This window comes from Sinocyclocheilus anshuiensis, unplaced genomic scaffold (genome assembly GCF_001515605.1).
Source record: "Sinocyclocheilus anshuiensis isolate Anshui unplaced genomic scaffold, SAMN03320099.WGS_v1.1 scaffold668, whole genome shotgun sequence".
In the NCBI taxonomy this organism is placed as follows: Eukaryota; Metazoa; Chordata; class Actinopteri; order Cypriniformes; family Cyprinidae; genus Sinocyclocheilus; species Sinocyclocheilus anshuiensis.
The window spans coordinates 508,058-526,952 of NW_015557097.1; the positions used below are offsets into that span (position 1 = coordinate 508,058).

At 38.8% G+C, this 18,895-nt stretch overlaps 1 protein-coding gene across 1 annotated transcript; it reads left to right on the plus strand.

The window, feature by feature from the left end:
- Positions 1-1,254: 1,254 nt before the first annotated feature.
- On the plus strand, positions 1,255-18,843 carry LOC107677441 (A disintegrin and metalloproteinase with thrombospondin motifs 8-like). Its single transcript, XM_016472344.1, has 9 exons — positions 1,255-2,531; positions 5,592-5,831; positions 6,819-6,951; positions 8,036-8,203; positions 10,155-10,453; positions 11,611-11,797; positions 11,963-12,135; positions 12,647-12,822; positions 16,443-18,843. Exons 1-9 carry the CDS (start codon positions 1,812-1,814, stop codon positions 17,176-17,178), a joined length of 2,832 nt encoding a protein of 943 aa, XP_016327830.1. The 5' UTR covers positions 1,255-1,811; the 3' UTR covers positions 17,179-18,843.
- The last annotated feature ends 52 nt before the right edge of the window (positions 18,844-18,895 follow it).

The window sequence follows — 18,895 nt, forward strand, 5'->3', positions numbered from 1 at the left end:
CTCTGAGTTTGGAGGCCTATGTATGATTTTATTTCTATTTTCTCTTTTCTGAAACCTGCATAGACTACATTTAGTACTACCACTTGTTGTGGTAGGAAGTGAATGTGTAGCCGCAATGATTTCTACACAAGTGAGGGACATTATCATTTAAGGGGAGGTTATATAATGGCACACCAAAAATTTATATTATTTTCCATAATTTATTCAATTATTCAGTGAAGAGCATCCATGGTGCTTGTCATTTTCCAAACATATTTTTGTTGACACAATGTGTATTGTATAAAAGCGCTATAGAAGTAAAGGTGAATTGACTTGATTTGATTAAAAAAATAAAAATAAAAACCTGACAATTGTACTTTTAGGGATACAATTTATCATTGTGGCAGTACCCTTAAAGATACACCTATCCCTGGATGCTTACAGTACATTACAGCTACATTATACATTAAGAAATATTCCCCCTTAGGGCTATAGCTAAGGTACAAAGGGGTTACCTTTGGGGGTGTCGTCCTGCTGAAAAGTAATTTCTTCATTGTGCTTCTGTAAGGACTGCTGAATCTAAAAATTGTCAATTTGATATCCTTGCTCAATTGACCCCATTCAATTATGCACAGGTGTAAGAGCGACATCTTGTGGTGAAAACATTCCAATACAGCTTGCTACATATCAAGAGCGATACACATAATAAACTACGACCTATAACAAAATAATCTCTTTCCGAAAAAAAAATTAGATAAATTTATAGTATTGTACAGTAGGATCCCATATGATCTCTTGTTAAATTGTTTTATTGGCAGAAAAATGTCCGGTTTCCAACTTAATACTGCAAATGATACAATGCTGCCCCTGAGCGGTGGTTTTCAAATCAACCTGATATCCGTCTCTGTAGAACGCTGCGTTACGCATGCACTGCGCTAAGATAATCAACACCTCCTGCAAGTCTTTTACTGTGTGTATTGTAAATAACATATTATATGTTGCTCTGTTAATTCTTAAATTGTGTGTCTTTCTATTTGTTCTTAAGAGGTTTTATGAGTTTAAAGTGTGCAAGCTTTAACTAAATCAATGCCATAAAGAGAGTGAGGAGCTCAGGGTTGTGCGTCAATTATTTGAAATAACATAAAATATTGCAATTTGATGTGCACTACGTGATTTGCACGTATAGGCTATTTGGGAAAAGGTTTTTTTTTTTAATTTGTTTTAATTTATGGTTAACCACCAGTCAGTGTCTATTCAGATGTCACCTTCACAGTCCGCTGCTATCTAGGAAGACACCATTTGCTCGTGGGTACATTGCGTTTCTTCCTAGATTTTCACTGGTCTAACACGCTCTCTAGCATCTGGTTGACACTCAACACATACTTCAAGTGTCCTACAGCATTCCAGCCGGCTGTTATAATCATAGCTGTAAGCAAGAGCCGCAGTGAAAAGGGGCCGTGCCGGTAGCCCTATTGGATCAAACCAGGATTTTTTTTCTGCTTTGGCGCACGAGGGGGAGGAGAGAGAATGAATATCAAAAATAAACCGCGTACGCTGGAGAAGCCCAAGACTATATAAATACCAGCGCAAGAACATTATTCGCTTATACACTGAGCCGGATGATGAGTATTTTATGACAAGACTGTTTCTGTGAACTCTCGAGACTCAATTTGAATTCGTATAAATCAATATTAATATTACTTTTTCTTTTAATTTTCAGTGGATTATGTTCATCTGCATCTTTGTTATAAAATAGAATTATCTGTGCTTCCAGTGCCGTTTTCTTATTTTCCAACATAAAGGTTTGGATATTTTTTAAATTCACTATTAAAATGGGATCCACAATTGTTTGTTATATGTTTTTCTTAGCAAATCTTATGTCTCAGTTAGCGCTGGGTGAGCTAAACGAGGAAGAGGAGACCGTGCCAGTAAGCCTTACATTCAGAAAAGGTGTTTTTTGGAGAAATGAAGAGAGACAGCGTTTTAAGATCAATGCATTTGGTCAACTTTTCCTGCTTGACCTGACGCCGGATAGCAAGTTCGTGTCTCCATCATTAAACGTCCAGCGCGTAAATGCAAAAAACCTTCCAGCCGTTCTGGACGCCTCCAGGAGCGGAGGTGTTTTCAGGGATGTCACCCAGTACGGAGACAGCGGTGCGGACCTCAGAGACTGTTTCTACAAAGGAACGGTCAACTCTGAAAAGGAATCGGTAGTTGCAGTCAGTTTATGCCACGGCATCCAGGGTACCTTCATAACGCAAGGTGACGAGTACTTTATTCAGCCTAAAGCAAGTGCCAAGACCACCGGGAAATCTTTTCTGCAGGTGCACGTCGTTAAAAGGCGAGTCTTTTCCAAGAATCGCAGAGCGTCAAATATGCTCTTTGATCAACCGAGAGTTGACCGTTTTGTGAAAAAGAGCAACCTGAACTCTAGTGAAGACGAAGACGGCAAAGGGAGACGCTCAAAAAGATTCGTGTCAGCTGCGAGATACATCGAGACCCTGGTGGTCGCCGACGCTTCTATGACACGTTTCTATGGAGACGAGATAAAGGTGAGTCAAGCTGCCTTTAAAGAAGTCACACATTTTCTAGTCGTTTTATTTTGAATGGCATGAGCAATTGTTAATATTAGATCTGCTCTGAAACATAATGTACAATTCAGACCGACCTGGCTATTCATTTACTTAAGACGTTTCACCACTCATCCGAGGGGCTTCAGCAGACCACCTGGTGAAACCACTTTAAAGCATCCTGAGACGGCCGAGAAACCGCGCCTTGAAATGTGCTAATGGCGCAATGTTGTGTGCATTTGCCAAGTTCAAGGCAGGTCCATAAAGCCAAGTTCAAGGGTCCAGTATACTTATAATATCACGGCATTATGTCCGCTTTAACGCATCCTCTGTGATGGCAGGAAAAGCTTGCTATGAAATGGATTGATGGCGCAATACGTCTGTGTGTATTGAGCTTTAATTTTGGATTTCGTTAGAGCAGTTCGTGGAGTATGAGGCTGAGTCCAGCTCCTTATTCGTTTGTCATTTTTTGAAGCTTATTGAAGCATTTATCGGACTTCTCTTAAATGTGCTGAGACAGATCCTTACCCTGTTCAACACTGAACTGGCAAGCAATTCCAGCTGCAGTATTGAACCTATCCCCCCTTGAGTCTCTGCATTATCCTGTCTTCTTGTGCATTTGTCTTACGTGGACGACCATATACAGATTTAGAATGACCAACTTCTCTTGCAATGACTGAAATGGTCATCACTTTGGCCTTCATCTGGACAACCTCCTGTTGCAGGGTTTCAGTCACCTTAGAGCAGCCCGCCATCCTGCAATCTCAGTGAAAATTGGAGGAATGCTGCCAGTTAAACAGGGTTTGTTATAATTAAGGAAATTAGCACCAGGTTCCAGATTAACACCAATAACACCTCCTTTTCAAATATCTCATTTAATTTTTATACTGTGCTTCAGAATACAATTAATTTATGAAATATGCTTACAAAACTGTCCTTCTACTCCCGTTAGGATAACTTCAAATAGGACTAAGCAGTGACCTCGAAATTCAGGAAAATATAGTTTTTATTTTTATTTTGATCTCCACTGTACACCGGCCATGATATTTGATGTAGGCTATAATGCCTTAAAGAAAGCCAAAATTTGAGCAAATAGGTCTTTATTAATTCATGTGCATCCATACTCACGTTTTCTTCACAGTAAAATTGCAATGACGCACAAAGGAAATAGGTTATAGTTTAAATAAACATTGTACATTAAACATTGTAACATGCACACGTGAAAAGTTTCTTGTGAGCACGCAATAGTTTCTCATGCGTATGCGAAAGTCTGTATTTTTTATTTTTGCAAAGGTCCCTTTCAGGGCTCCGTCAGTTACAGAACGCTTTGAGCAAAATCTGTCACTCCATTCCACCTACAGTTTATAGTCCGGTTTTAGTCTGCACATTGCTTGGAGAAATGTGAAGCTTGGTGTAAATAGAAATATGCATAATAACTGGTTTGTCAGAAATGCATGTACTATATGAAACAAAACACATTATGTTAACACTGCTAACTCTAAAGATATGTACTAAAGTAAACATTGAAAGTACGGAATATGTGTTTATCCATTTAACTAATGTGCTGTTAACTAAATATGATTGCACTCAAAACAGCTGTCATATGTGCTGTTTCACATTATCAAGGATTTCAGGACAAAACTGTCATTCAGGGACACATTTTCATTCCAGTCAGTCTTTATTCCCATGCAAAACTGCAGCTGTATTCACAAGTCAATTGAAGTATCATAGAAAGGTTTTTAATAAAGGCTAAAACGAATTAGCTCTTAAAGGGATAGTTCACCCAAAAATGAAAATTTGATGCTTATCTGCTTACCCTGCTGTTGAGAACGCGCTCAGGAGGACGCGTCACCGCTCAGGACAGTTCGGACATTGCGTGAATCAGAGTTAAAAAACTATATAAATACTGTTCAGTTTCTTGCACAGACCGATCGTTTCGTGTCTTTACACATCAATGCATCATCACGAGCCGCAGGGTTTAACTTGGTTTTGTTTGTGTATGTTTTTTTTTACTCTCAAAGCCGTGATTCCCATTCACTTCCATTATAAGACTGACAGACTGCAACGGTTTGAAGTTCGGACATTGCGTGAATCAGAGTTAAAAAACTATATAAATACTGTTCAGTTTCTTGCACAGACCGATCGTTTCGTGTCTTTACACATCAGTGTATCATCACAAGCCGCAGGGTTTAACTTGGTTTTGTTTGTGTATGTTTTTTTTTACTCTCAAAGCCGTGATTCCCATTCACCTCCATTATAAGACTGACAGACTGCAGACAGTAGAACACTGATTGTGTTCTACTGAAGAAGCAAAGTCACCTACATCTTGGATGCCCTGGGGGTAAGCAGATAAACATCAAATTTTCATTTATGGGTGAACTATCCCTTTAATGATCGGTCTATGGTTTAGATATGAAAAGTAACATAAATCAGGCAAACCACGAAGACTTTGACTGTGGGGTTGGTTATACAGAGTGTAACAAAATATGAAACATGTTTTCGAATCAGTGTGGGAGAAAATAAAATACAGAGGGGGGCGAAAGGACCATCTGGAAAAGGAGGACATCCAGGAGTTGTTTGTGACTCATTTAATTGATAGAAAGAAGAACAAATTTTTTAATGTTTTGGTCCTACAGGCCTTCAGATTTGGGCCACCATTTTATTCTCTCCCCCCAAAAACGTAGTGTGAAGTTTAATGAAGAAAATACTTGCTTAACAGCTGTCTGTACTGGTCGTACTATGATATTTGTGGCAACTGCATTATTTCAGATGACTGAGATAAAGCTAATGAATATATTTAACATGGAAAATAAGGCCTGTTTCTAAAATGTTGTCAAGTCATAATCTCCTAATGTATGAAACTGAAAACAGCCAATCAGACTGCTTTAATCATCTAGCTTTAATGCCAAAACGACATCACGTTTTTGGTACTGTATATCCAGGGCTGTATAATTAGTATCTTTGAGATTTGTTTATGCAATGTATCCACAGACCATTTTGGTTGGATTACTAAATTTCTATTCTCTCTCTTTCTTTCTACAGCACTACCTTCTGACAGTGATGTCCATGGCAGCACAGGTCTATGTGCATCCTAGCCTGAAAAATGCTGTTAGTCTGGTAGTAGTGAAGATGGTGGTTGTGGAGGATGAGGAGGTGGGACCTGAGCTTTCAAGCAATGGTGGTGTTGCCCTGCGCAACTTCTGCAGGTGGCAACAAATTTTCAACCCAGGCAGCCAGAGACATCCTGAACACTATGACACTGCCATCTTGTTCACTAGAGAGGTAAGAAACACAAAGCAGACACATTTTAGAACAACAGAATCCAATTTAAATGAAAAAAACAACATTAATTGACATCCTGTAGAAAGAAATTTATCTCATGACCCATGTACGTAAGTAACCCATGCTCAACGATCAAATGTGTTTTGGGCTTAAAATGATGGCACAACTGGACTTTTAATAGCAGATTTACTTTTAATATTAGAAATATGTAGGTCATTTAATTCATTTTTCCATCAGGAAAGATGGCAACAATTGCTCCCCAACATTTCCAGTCCACACACATTTTACAGATGTAATTACCTTCAGCTTTTGATTAACTCACTTGGCTACCACTTTTCCAAAACAAGACATAATTTAATTGAGTCAATGACAGGGTCATGATCACAATGCTCAGCAGGGAACCCCTTGTCCAATCAGCAAGCATGAGATTGTAGCTCTGCCAAAAACCAGAGGGCTAGCACTGGATAAAATAGATGTAGGAGAAACTAAAACTTGGCTGGCCTTCCAGCTGAGAGCAACACAACAGAACGAACAAAGATCTCAGTCCTGCTGTGGCTGGATGGAGAAGCAGGTGGTTTTTATTTAGTGGAGGAGTTCTGAGTGTCTCTGTTCGTCTCACATAGCTTCCACTGAGATGTCTTCCCTAGTCAAGGTTATCCCTGTCTGGACAGGGAAGCTCTGTACAGGCCCTTTGGTCTACATGTGCTGTGTGGTCCAGCTATCTCACAGTTAATTTTCCCCCTCTTGTTTTTTTTTTTTTTCTAGTACGCAGTCTGCCATGTATTTGCTTCATTTTATGATGGAAACACTGACAAATATGTTTTGCTGGCAAGAGCCTGCTTGGGGAAAAAGGGGCTGTCTGGAACTAATGGAGCGATGTCTGGATATCAGTGTCTCAGATGTGTCCCCCTCTCCTCTCGCTTCTCTTTTTTCATCTCACATCTTTCTGTCTCATATGCCCATTTGTCTCTCTCTCTTTGACCTCAGGATATTTGTGGATATAAGGATTGTGACACTCTGGGTGTAGCTGATATTGGCACTATGTGTGACCCCAAAAGAAGCTGCTCAGTTATAGAGGACAACGGCCTTCAGGCAGCATTCACTGTGTCACATGAACTCGGTATGTTCACACACATAACCAGACTCAAAGTCTGTAGTTAGACATCTCAGACTTACTGACTGTCTGGACAAGAGCATGTGTTCCAGACTGAGTCATTAATTAATGTAAACCAGCTGTTTGCAGCAGCTAAAATACACCGAGAACTTGGTGTTACTGCTAGGGCAGTTGATTGATTACAAATTTTAATTCATCACGTGATATGCCGTTTTAATCACAATGAATTTCATGTCAGTATTTTATTGTAAAATGATGAATCACGTGTCAAATTTGAGAATGAAGGTAATTCAAAAACCAGTAAATAATCGAATAGACTTACATTCTGTAGAGTGGCTTTAGAAGGTGACGTGACATGTGGCCAAGTATGGTGACCCATACTCGGAATTAGTGCTCTGCATTTACCCATCCAAAGTGCACACACACAGCAGTGAACACACACACACCGTGAACACACACCCGGAGCAGTGGGCAGCCATTTATGCTGCGGCACCCGGGGAGCAGTTGGGGGTTCGGTGCCTTGCTCAAGGGCACCTCAGTCGTGGTATTAAAGGTGGGAGAGAGCGCTGTACATTCACTCCCCCCACCTACAATCCCTGCCGGTACGAGACTCGAACCCACAACCTTTGGATTACGAGTCCGACTCTCTAACCATCAAGCCACGACTTCCCCTAGAAGTCGATGTATTAAAAATGTCAATATCATTGAGCTGTCTGTCTGTCCAAGGTATACAGGACAATTTCTTGTATTTCATATATTTCTAAATAATCACAATCTCTTGAGTGAGTTAAAAAAAAAAACATGTTGAATATGCACACACAAACAAGTGTTCAAAATACAGGTAAAGTTATGGACTCTCCATTGAATAAGCACCAAGTTGCAGTAGTAGCCGCAGTGTTGTTGCCTGCTTGAATGTTTGGTTGTAAGTGACATCCTGTGGAAAGGCAAAAAGCACAGTGAGCAGCAGTGATAAAAATCAGTGAAAGATATATAGATCTCTCTGTCATATGGAGGAGTACAGCAATGTGGAAAAAGTTATTACACTGTACAGGTTCAGTACATCTTTCTGTTTTCCTCTCCTTTTTTTCAGGCCATGTACTCAGCATGCCACATGATGATTCTAAAAACTGTGAGAAGTTGTTCGGGCATCTCAATGGACATCATATGATGGCTCCTTTCTTTGTCCACCTCAACAAAACTCTTCCCTGGTCTCCATGTAGTGCACTCTACATCACAGAGTTCTTCGACAGTGGCCACGGTACGATCCTTCTCTGTCTGTCAGGATGCTTTTTTAATCATTTCCCTTTTTTAAAAGTTATATGTCAGTGAAAAATAACTCCCTGAAATGCAGTTCCATTTGTTTTGCTCCTGTCTTTCTAAATTTATTTTTTATTAACGGCTGGTTTTCCCTCGGTTAACATTTGGTTTTCAGTTTTTGTTTGGTTTTGGCCTTAGAACATACTGGTGCATATTTCCTAGAGACCCAGAGGAAAAAAAACTTAATAACATTCAGTGAAGTTTTGAGACATTTGGATTAAATTGCAAATCTGTCATTCAAAAGTTAATGGAAACATGTCACAGAGAATCTACTGTATAATTTTGATCTTAATGTCTCTCAAAATCTCTGTAATGTAGATGCCTGTGTTTTATGAATTTACTTTCTTTCAATATTTTGCAAGTTTCTTGTTTAAATGCCACTTCTATCTTAACTTACTCTCTAACCACTAATAATGGACTGGTGGGACCACACTCAGTAATTTTGCTGAGAGTGTCAAAACTAACAGTCTTTAGCTCACTCTCACTCACTTTATCTACTCATGTATGGTATGAATATATACACTACCGTTCAAATATTTGGGATCAGAAAGACCACTGATTTCTAATGTCTCTTATGCTCACCAAGGCTGCATTTATTTGATCAAAAATGTAGTAAAACAGTAATATTGTAAAATATTATTACAGTTTAAAAGAACTATTTTCTATTTTAATATATTTTAAAATGTAATTGATTCTTGTGCTGGCTAAGCTGAATTTTCAGCAGCCATTACTCCAGTCTTCAGCATCACATTGAAAACAGTTGTGCGCTTAATATTTTTGTGGAAACCATTAAATCTTTTTTCAGGATTCATTGATGAATAGAAAGTTTAAAAAAAACATTTTTGTAACATAAATGTCTTTACTGTCAATTTTGATCAATTTAACACATCCTTGCAGATTAAAACAATTAATTTAATTACATTGATGGATTAAATGTAAATGTATTAATTATATTTTTATTTTGAATGGTAGTGTATGTGTATATATTTTCCTCTCTGTGAAGCTGTGAAGTTGTGCTATAAACTCATTAAGTGAACGATATCCCAAAGGACATACTGAAGGTGTATCCGTCAACTGTCAATTAAAGAAGCCTAATATTAACTATGATTTCACAATAAAGTTGAACTCAGATAAGAAAAAGTGACAGCTCAGGAAATATGGTAGACATTTTTTCTCCAGTTGTTGATTTATCTCAGTCGATATCTCAGTCTACACACTCTCGTTCCCGCTCTTCCACTGACTCATCTTCAGTGACTCACACATTCCAGGTTTAACAACTGTTTTCCCTGCGCGTTGCCAAGCACATGCCGTCTTTACCGGTTGCACTGTTGCCACAGGTAGACTATGAACTGATACGACTTCAAGGCTGCTATTTTCCATTGTTGTTATGCCTGTATCCATTTCAACAAAAGCCTTTCATTACTCCATTAATAATGGAACTCTCCAGATGGGAGACTATTATGTCTTACATGCATTGGGGTGAGAGGAGGTACAGTGAGATCTCTCTGCAATGAAAATAGTCCCCTCAAGCTAACATGCACACCTGTTTTAGACTTGCTGTATGTAAGAGATTGTTTTAGCTGAAGTAAACACTCGGTCAATAGCAACGGGCTTAAAGAAAACACAGCAAACCACCTTATAAGCATAAATAATAATTATAATATATAATAATATATCATAATTGTGTATTTGGGAGATGCTTTTATCCAAGGCAACTTATATTGCATTTAAGGTAGACATTTTTTCAGTAATTGCTTTCCCTGGGAATCAAACCCTTGGTGTTGCTAGCACCATGCTCTACTGTTTGAGCTACAGGAAGACGATCTTTAAATTGAATCTGAAGCAGTCTCTACAAACACAGCTAAATAAGACCCTGCTTGTGCATTCCTCAGGTGACTGTTTGCTGGATCCACCCGAGAAGAGCATCCCTTTACCCACCGAGCTCCCCGGCCATATGTTTGGTCTGGAACGGCAATGCCAGCAGGTATTTGGGGACGAATACACCCACTGTCCCAATGCCCCTGAAGATCAGATGTGTGCACAGCTGTGGTGTCGTGAAGAAGGAAAGATACAGTGCGCGACCAGGAATGGAAGCCTCCCCTGGGCCGACGGTACTTCATGTGGGGAGGACAGGAGATGCCGTGAGGGTTTGTGTCTGTCAAGTGCACTGGAGGAGGCGGGAGACGAGAAGGTATGCATGGCCAGGAGGATGTGTGTATGTGCGTCATCTGGTTTTATCACACTTTACCTGTCAGCACATATGCATGTAAAACACCCATGTTCAGATTTACGAGCGCCACTATTAACAAATATCTGACACTGTAGGTGACGCCTTGCTTATGGCCTCTTGTGCGTCACCCTACTCTTCCTTTTAAAAACTGTAAAAATGTACGCATCCTGTCTAAATGATCTCTTCTCAGCTTATTCAAAACTTTTACGTATTTCCCTTCCTTCGACATTAAAGATGACACATTCTTTTGACCATAGTGTTTACATGTTTGAAAAAGTCTCAGAGTGCTTAGAGTCAGTCTGTTCTTTTTTTTTTACCTTCAGAAATGAAACTTATTCCTCCTCTTGGATCCCAACCAGGCCTCGTCTTTGAGCAGCTTAAAATAGTCAATCTACTTTAAATTCAGCTTCTAAATACCAGAGAGAGAGAAAGAGAGAGAGTTTATATAGAGGGAACCTTTAAAAAGCTCAATTATTTTTGAGCTTTCCATTTAAGATGCAGTTGCAATGTATTAAGCAAAGCCTTTTAAAATAAGCGTGATTATATTTGGTGTCGTTTATTAAAAACCCCCAGCTTGTGATCCTAGACGGCCTGGCTGTTAGATGGCATCCCTCAGCCAACTCATAAAAAACCCTGACAAAACTGCAGTGTGGTATGCTCACATTCCGTCAGCACTACGCTTACTGGAAGTGATGTTTAGGAGCACTTTGCAAGGCAAAAGTGACAGTAAAGACATTTATAATGTCACAAAATATTTCTATTTCAAATAAAGGCTGTTCTTTTGAACCTTCTATTTATCAAAGAATCCTGAAAAAAAAGTATCATAGTTTCCACTAAAATATTAGCTGTTCTCAACAATGATAATAATAAGAAATGTTTCTTGAGCATATTAGAATCAGCATATTAGAATGATTTCTGAAGATTGGAGTAATGGCTGCTAATAAATTCTGCTTTACCATAACAGGAAAAAAATTACATTTTCAAGTATACTGAAATAGATAACAGTTATCTTAAATTGTAATAATATTTATAAATGTGCATTTTTACTGTATTTTTTTATTCTAGGTGCTACATATTACAGTCAAATGTATATCTAACAGTCTCTATTTGTGCTCCAGGTGTCAGTCAATGGTGGATGGGGAGAGTGGGGCCCTTGGGGGTCGTGCTCACGGACATGTGGTGGGGGTGTGGAACTTTCTCACCGTGAGTGCACTGCTCCAGTGCCGCAGAATGGGGGATCATACTGTGTGGGACAGAGGGTCAAATACCAGTCCTGCAATACTCCGACATGCCCAGAGGACCATGGTAACATTTTATAAATAAACCGCCATTGGGTGGCATGGGTCACATTATTGAGGGCTAGAGAATGAGTGAGGGGAGTGAATGAGGTCAAGAGGTCAAAAGACCATGCATTGTTTATAACCACATTATTCTTAGTGGTGCACCAGTAACCATATTTTTAATCCACAGTAAAAAGCTTCAGAGAGGAGCAGTGTGAAAAGTATAACAGTGACCGTTATTTGGACATTCAAGGAAACATGAAGCAGTGGATCCCCAAATATTCCGGCATCTCTCCACGAGACCGCTGCAAACTCGTCTGCCGATCCAAAGGGAGCAATGAATTCAAAGTTTTTGAAGCCAAGGTGCACATCCATTGAAAACGTTTTCCTTTTCATCTAATCTGATCAGCAATAATGACAATATGTGAAATACATTTTAGTCTCTTCTATGTATCTGCCTGCTCTAAAGCTTTACTAAGATGTCAGATGATCTCTTTCTTAGACTTCCCTCTTGCCACAGGCCCATTGATATCTTTAAACTCCCACTAAACGCTCATGCATGAAATATTTTCCCTGTTGTAAAATGTAAAACCTGAGCACCCTAACCCTACAGTCCAACTACTTGCTTCAGCTCTTGAGTGCACCTCTGTAACTGATATTTCAGATACAGCTGAAATGTAGTTGTTTTGACATCATCTTTAGCCCAGAGTTTTTGCTATTCCGCTTTGTGTGGAATAGCCATTATGTTAGAACAGAATACACTGGAGCACTTAGGCTGCCACTGCAATAAAAATGCACATTATTTCTTTAAACATTCGTTTGGGTTTAGGCTGTCTGTCTATTCTAATGCTGATGTTTCATATGTGCTGTGCAGGTTGTGGATGGCACCACCTGTGGGCCAGACACCACATCTATCTGTGTTCAGGGCCAGTGCATCAAAGCCGGTTGTGACCAGGTGATAGGCTCCAATGAAAAGCTGGATAAGTGCGGTATCTGCGGAGGTGATGGTACCACCTGTAGGAAAATAAGTGGCTCACTAAACAAAGCTACGTAAGTAAATATTGTATATATAAGCATTACTAATACCATTTCAAATTATGGAACATAAAAACTGGGAAAGGAATGAGCTGCTGATATACTAAATATAATTAAACCGTGTTATTAAATTATTCAATTTTTTATAGATTGTCTTTAAGTGAGCTTTAGAAGACAGCTAAGGTAGTATAACTGTAAAAGTAGGATAAATGATCATGTTCAAATTAAGTATCCAATATCATATCGATTAATTCAAAATTCCAAGCTCCAGAAGGGGGTTTTCACAGTGATACCATAGAAGAACCATTTTTCAGTGAACAGTTCTTAAAAGAACCATTTTTGACTTAAGGTGTGGTCACGGTAGTGAAATTGCAGCAAAATTTTGCTAACAAAAAAGGTCCATTATCCACCTTTTTCTTGTCGTAAAAATGGGCGCGGCCATTTGTAAATTCTATGGGTCTGGCTTCCAGTCTCGTCTGCATCCAGCTATTTTTAGCTGTACAAAATTGATATTGAAAATTGGTGTGTCTTATCAGATTATTTTAATGTATTATCTTATTTATGAACACACTGGTTTGTAGTGCAAACGGTTTTACCGTTTACTGCACGTTGTTATTCTCCTCGTTATTTACCTATAGCGGTTAATGATCCGGAAGTATCACCCATAGGCTTACTTCCACGTTGAAGAAAAAGGTGGATAGAGGATATGCACATGATGTCACAGTAGGCAGAATTCACTGTGGTTGTGCCCACCTGAGTGGCAGCATTAGTGTTCAGCTTGAATGCAGTGAAAACAAAATGCAGTTTCTACAAAATATATTGAAACAACCAAAATATCCATTGGTGTTCTCGCCACTTTGATTTCACCTCAATATGCTATACAGCACTTCACAATACACATCGTTTCAAAGCAGCTTTACAGAAAGACATAATGTAATTTCTGCCTTTAACATATTTTATGGCTGGGTGACATGATGATGATGATCATGTGTATGTAGAGCTATGTTGCTGTCAAACAGATCCATGGGCTGCTGGTTCTTTGAGTCCAACTGCCTTTAATTCAAGCTGTTAAATTGTTTTACTCCTGTTTTCACAGTTTCCTCTACTAGCGCCAGACAAGTTGCAAAATATTTTACCTCTCAGTCCGACTGAGTGGGCATGTTCCGTCATGAAAGTGACATCAATGCATACCCTCTATTGTAGTGTAGAGATGTATAAAGCACCCCTCACGCACAAGTCACTTTCTAAACAAGCAGGTTTTTATTATTCAATGCGGAAAATTCATGTGACCAAAACCTGCATGGGGAAGGTTTTCGTCCTCACCCAAAACTTCTGATCGCACGGATTACTATTGGAATGACTGTATTTTGCACACACAATTTTGCAGATTTGCGAAATGTGACTACACCCTCAGAATAAAAAAGCATTTTAATAATCTAAAGAACCTTTTCCCACTACATGGAACCTTTTGTGCAATGCAAAGATTCCATGGATGTTAAAGGTATTTCATGGAAGCATAGATGCTAATAAAGAACCCTTATATTTAAAGGGTTAGTTCACCCAAAAATGAAAATTCTGTCATTAATTACTCACCCTCATGTTGTTTCAAATATTGTATATATAAGCATTACTAATACCATTTCAAATTATGGAACATAAAAACTGGGAAAGGAATGAGCTGCTGATATACTAAATATAATTAAACCGTGTTATTAAATTATTCAATTTTTTATAGATTGTCTTTAAGTGAGCTTTAGAAGACAGCTAAGGTAGTATAACTGTAAAAGTAGGATAAATGATCATGTTCAAATTAAGTATCCAATATCATATCGATTAATTCAAAATTCCAAGCTCCAGAAGGGGGTTTTCACAGTGATACCATAGAAGAACCATTTTTCAGTGAACAGTTCTTAAAAGAACCATTTTTGACTTAAGGTGTGGTCACGGTAGTGAAATTGCAGCAAAATTTTGCTAACAAAAAAGGTCCATTATCCACCTTTTTCTTGTCGTAAAAATGGGCGCGGCCATTTGTAAATTCTATGGGTCTGGCTTCCAGTCTCGTCTGCATCCAGCTATTTTTAGCTGTACAAAATTGATATTGAAAATTGGTGTGTCTTATCAGATTATTTTAATGTATTATCTTATTTATGAACACACTGGTTTGTAGTGCAAACGGTTTTACCGTTTACTGCACGTTGTTATTCTCCTCGTTATTTACCTATAGCGGTTAATGATCCGGAAGTATCACCCATAGGCTTACTTCCACGTTGAAGAAAAAGGTGGATAGAGGATATGCACATGATGTCACAGTAGGCAGAATTCACTGTGGTTGTGCCCACCTGAGTGGCAGCATTAGTGTTCAGCTTGAATGCAGTGAAAACAAAATGCAGTTTCTACAAAATATATTGAAACAACCAAAATATCCATTGGTGTTCTCGCCACTTTGATTTCACCTCAATATGCTATACAGCACTTCACAATACACATCGTTTCAAAGCAGCTTTACAGAAAGACATAATGTAATTTCTGCCTTTAACATATTTTATGGCTGGGTGACATGATGATGATGATCATGTGTATGTAGAGCTATGTTGCTGTCAAACAGATCCATGGGCTGCTGGTTCTTTGAGTCCAACTGCCTTTAATTCAAGCTGTTAAATTGTTTTACTCCTGTTTTCACAGTTTCCTCTACTAGCGCCAGACAAGTTGCAAAATATTTTACCTCTCAGTCCGACTGAGTGGGCATGTTCCGTCATGAAAGTGACATCAATGCATACCCTCTATTGTAGTGTAGAGATGTATAAAGCACCCCTCACGCACAAGTCACTTTCTAAACAAGCAGGTTTTTATTATTCAATGCGGAAAATTCATGTGACCAAAACCTGCATGGGGAAGGTTTTCGTCCTCACCCAAAACTTCTGATCGCACGGATTACTATTGGAATGACTGTATTTTGCACACACAATTTTGCAGATTTGCGAAATGTGACTACACCCTCAGAATAAAAAAGCATTTTAATAATCTAAAGAACCTTTTCCCACTACATGGAACCTTTTGTGCAATGCAAAGATTCCATGGATGTTAAAGGTATTTCATGGAAGCATAGATGCTAATAAAGAACCCTTATATTTAAAGGGTTAGTTCACCCAAAAATGAAAATTCTGTCATTAATTACTCACCCTCATGTCGTTTCAAACCCGTAAGACCTTCGTTCATTTTCGGAACACAAATTAAGATATTTTTGATGGAATCTGAGAGCTGTCTGACCCTGCATAGACAGCAACGCAACTGAAATATTCCCAAAGTCCAGAAACGTAGCAAGGAGATCAGTAAAATAATCCATGTGACATCAGTGGTTCAACCGCAATTATACAAAGCTACGAGAATACTTTTTGTGCGCAAAAGAAAGAAAAAAAAGACTTTATTTATTTATATGAACTATGAATTTGTGTTCCGAAGATGAACGAAGGTCTTACGGGTTTGAAACGACATGAGGGTGAGTAACTAATGACAGAATTTTCATTTTTGGGTGAACTATACTTTTAAGAGTTTAATGTGGGCCGATAACCAATATTGTACCGATATTCATATCACCCAAGTTTATGATATACTGTTTACTTATAATATCTCCACAGTATTGGCTACATTGATGTAGTTACCATCCCGGCTGGGGCGACTAATATTGACATAAAACAACGCAGTCATCGAGGCATCGCACACGATGGTAACTACTTGGCGGTAAAGGCAGAAGATGGAACCTACATCCTGAATGGGAATTTCTCAGTGTTTATGGCAGAGCAGGACATCCCAGTGCCTGGCGCCATGCTTCGCTACAGCGGCTCTTCCACCACCTTGGAACGACTCTTCAGCTTTTACAGACTTTGGGAGCCCATCACCATCCAGCTGCTGTCCACCGCTGGGGACACCTCACCTCCTAGGATCAAGTATACTTTCTTTTTGCCGAGGGATGTGCCTTTTAGCAAGCCAGGCACAGAGAGCAGAATTTCGCCACATGTCATCTTACCTTTTGGGGGAGCTGACTGGGTCCTGGGTGAGTGGTCTGAGTGCTCCAAGAGCTGTGGTGCTGGATGGTCCAGGAGAAGCGTGGAGTGTAGAGATGGGGAGGGATCCTTGTCTTACCTCTGTGATGCCGACCTGCGACCGGCAGACATCCGGCCCTGTGGGGATCTGCCCTGTCCCATGTGGCAAATGGGGCCATGGTCAGCATGCTCACAGACTTGTGGTGTCGGACAGCGCCACCGCACCGTAGTCTGCGTGGACTACACGGGCAAGATTCTAGGGCATGAGAAGTGCAACCCAGACAAGAGGCCAGAGGTAGTTGTAGGGGAATGTTTTTACCAGGACTGCTAAAACTGACATTGTGTGGAGTAGTAGAGAATGAGAAGGTGGTGGGATCCGTTGTGTCTCTAGTGACTGAGAAAAAGCTTCAGAAACAAGCAAAGAAGATCTTGGGAGGATAGAACATTAGATTGGAGATGACTTATCAAGCATAACCAGGACATTTGATATGAATTATTATCTATATCATGGTTTAATCTAATTCTCTTTTAACCACAAAGGTAACCTCCCACGGAGATCTACCTCAGTCAATACAAGCTTCATAATGTTCATGGTCGTTGGAGTCCTTTGGAAAACATTTGCACAAACCTGCTGAAATTCTGTTCAAAGGTGGTCACATAAATTATTCAAGTCAGAGCATCCACCTTTCTAGAATTGTCCACAACGGACTGCATTTTAGTATCTTTATACATGCTAGACTAATTAATTTCACACATTTATTTTAATTGCCAGCTTATGTTTTGTAGCATTGGGTCTGTTTCATATTTATATCTATTACTTTTAATACTGGTATCACCCTCAAAGGCTTTCAGATTTTTCAAATTACAACACTGGAGGAAACAATATTTGGAAGTACAGTCCTTTACTGGTCACACAATAGATGTATGTGAACAGCGTACACAGATAAGAGCTGTTGGAATAGATACAAATATGCTGATTTTACCTTTAAAATGTTGCCTGGTTATGACTGTTGATTTGGATGAATGATTTTAGTTTGTAATGAAGAATCAAAGTGGAATTGCATTTTCTCTCACACTGTTGGTCTTTCTGTACATATATACAGCCATTAGGCAACAAGCTATGCCAGCCTGAGAGCAACAGTGTAAAGACTGCAAAGTGTGCCTTAAATTAATTAATTTTTCTATTGGCATCCACTGGTGCACATTACTTAAATGGGATCATTTAAAATAACCGATACTGGCATATGTGAGTTTACAGGAGAAAATAATTTATTTGCTAAATGTTCATTTAGAAGTGGATAATTACTGTATATTATTGGATAATTGCAATGATTACTAAGACACAAAAAAGAGAAAATACATTTCCTGTGAAAGACACATTGACATTGCATGCATCTTTGCAATCTATATTCTGTTCATTTGTCCTTACTTATCCTTAGCTTTAGTTGACACTGTATAAATGCATTTAAAAATCTACCACCCACACACCCATTATAGGAATGAAGAGAAAAAATAATAATCTGAATGTTGTTAATAAATATTATTTTATTTAATGAGACAACTATAGGTAAACAGTTTATTTAAACGCAACAGTTCTGAGCAGACATGGCTGATATTTCTGAAATTTTCCCTTTAGCCAGAAGAGCACTGATATTTGTTGCAAGAGCCGTTTCACATATGGCAAAATTTAATTTAATTTGATACCTGCAAATTGACTTAGCCTGTAATGTAATTGAATAGACTCTGTAAGAATTTGAAAATACGAGAGAAAAGATTTGCATTCCATTTGAGTCAAAATTATGCAAGTTTTGAAATGGTGCATATTTGAAACTAAAGCATTCTATCCCTTCAATGAAGGTCTGCACAATGCTATTGTTATAGCTTCCTTTTACAAGCTATTTATTTTTTCTACCTTTAACAACTGTTTTTTTTTTCTTGATGCTGCTGTCTGTCTTATACATGACTGATGTATGAAATTAAATCAATTAAATACGTGTCTACAATAAAATTGTTCTTGATTCATTTGTAAGGCCTCATGTCAACACATT

Excerpts from the sequence above, each read along its gene's own strand:
- LOC107677441 (XM_016472344.1), top strand. The coding sequence starts at position 1,812 with ATGGGATCCACAATTGTTTGTTATATGTTTTTCTTAGCAAATCTTATG. Across the intron at positions 11,798-11,962 it reads GACATGCCCAGAGGACCATG|TAAAAAGCTTCAGAGAGGAG; the intron begins GTAACATTTTAT and ends TTTAATCCACAG. Across the intron at positions 12,823-16,442 it reads GGCTCACTAAACAAAGCTAC|TATTGGCTACATTGATGTAG; the intron begins GTAAGTAAATAT and ends ATATCTCCACAG.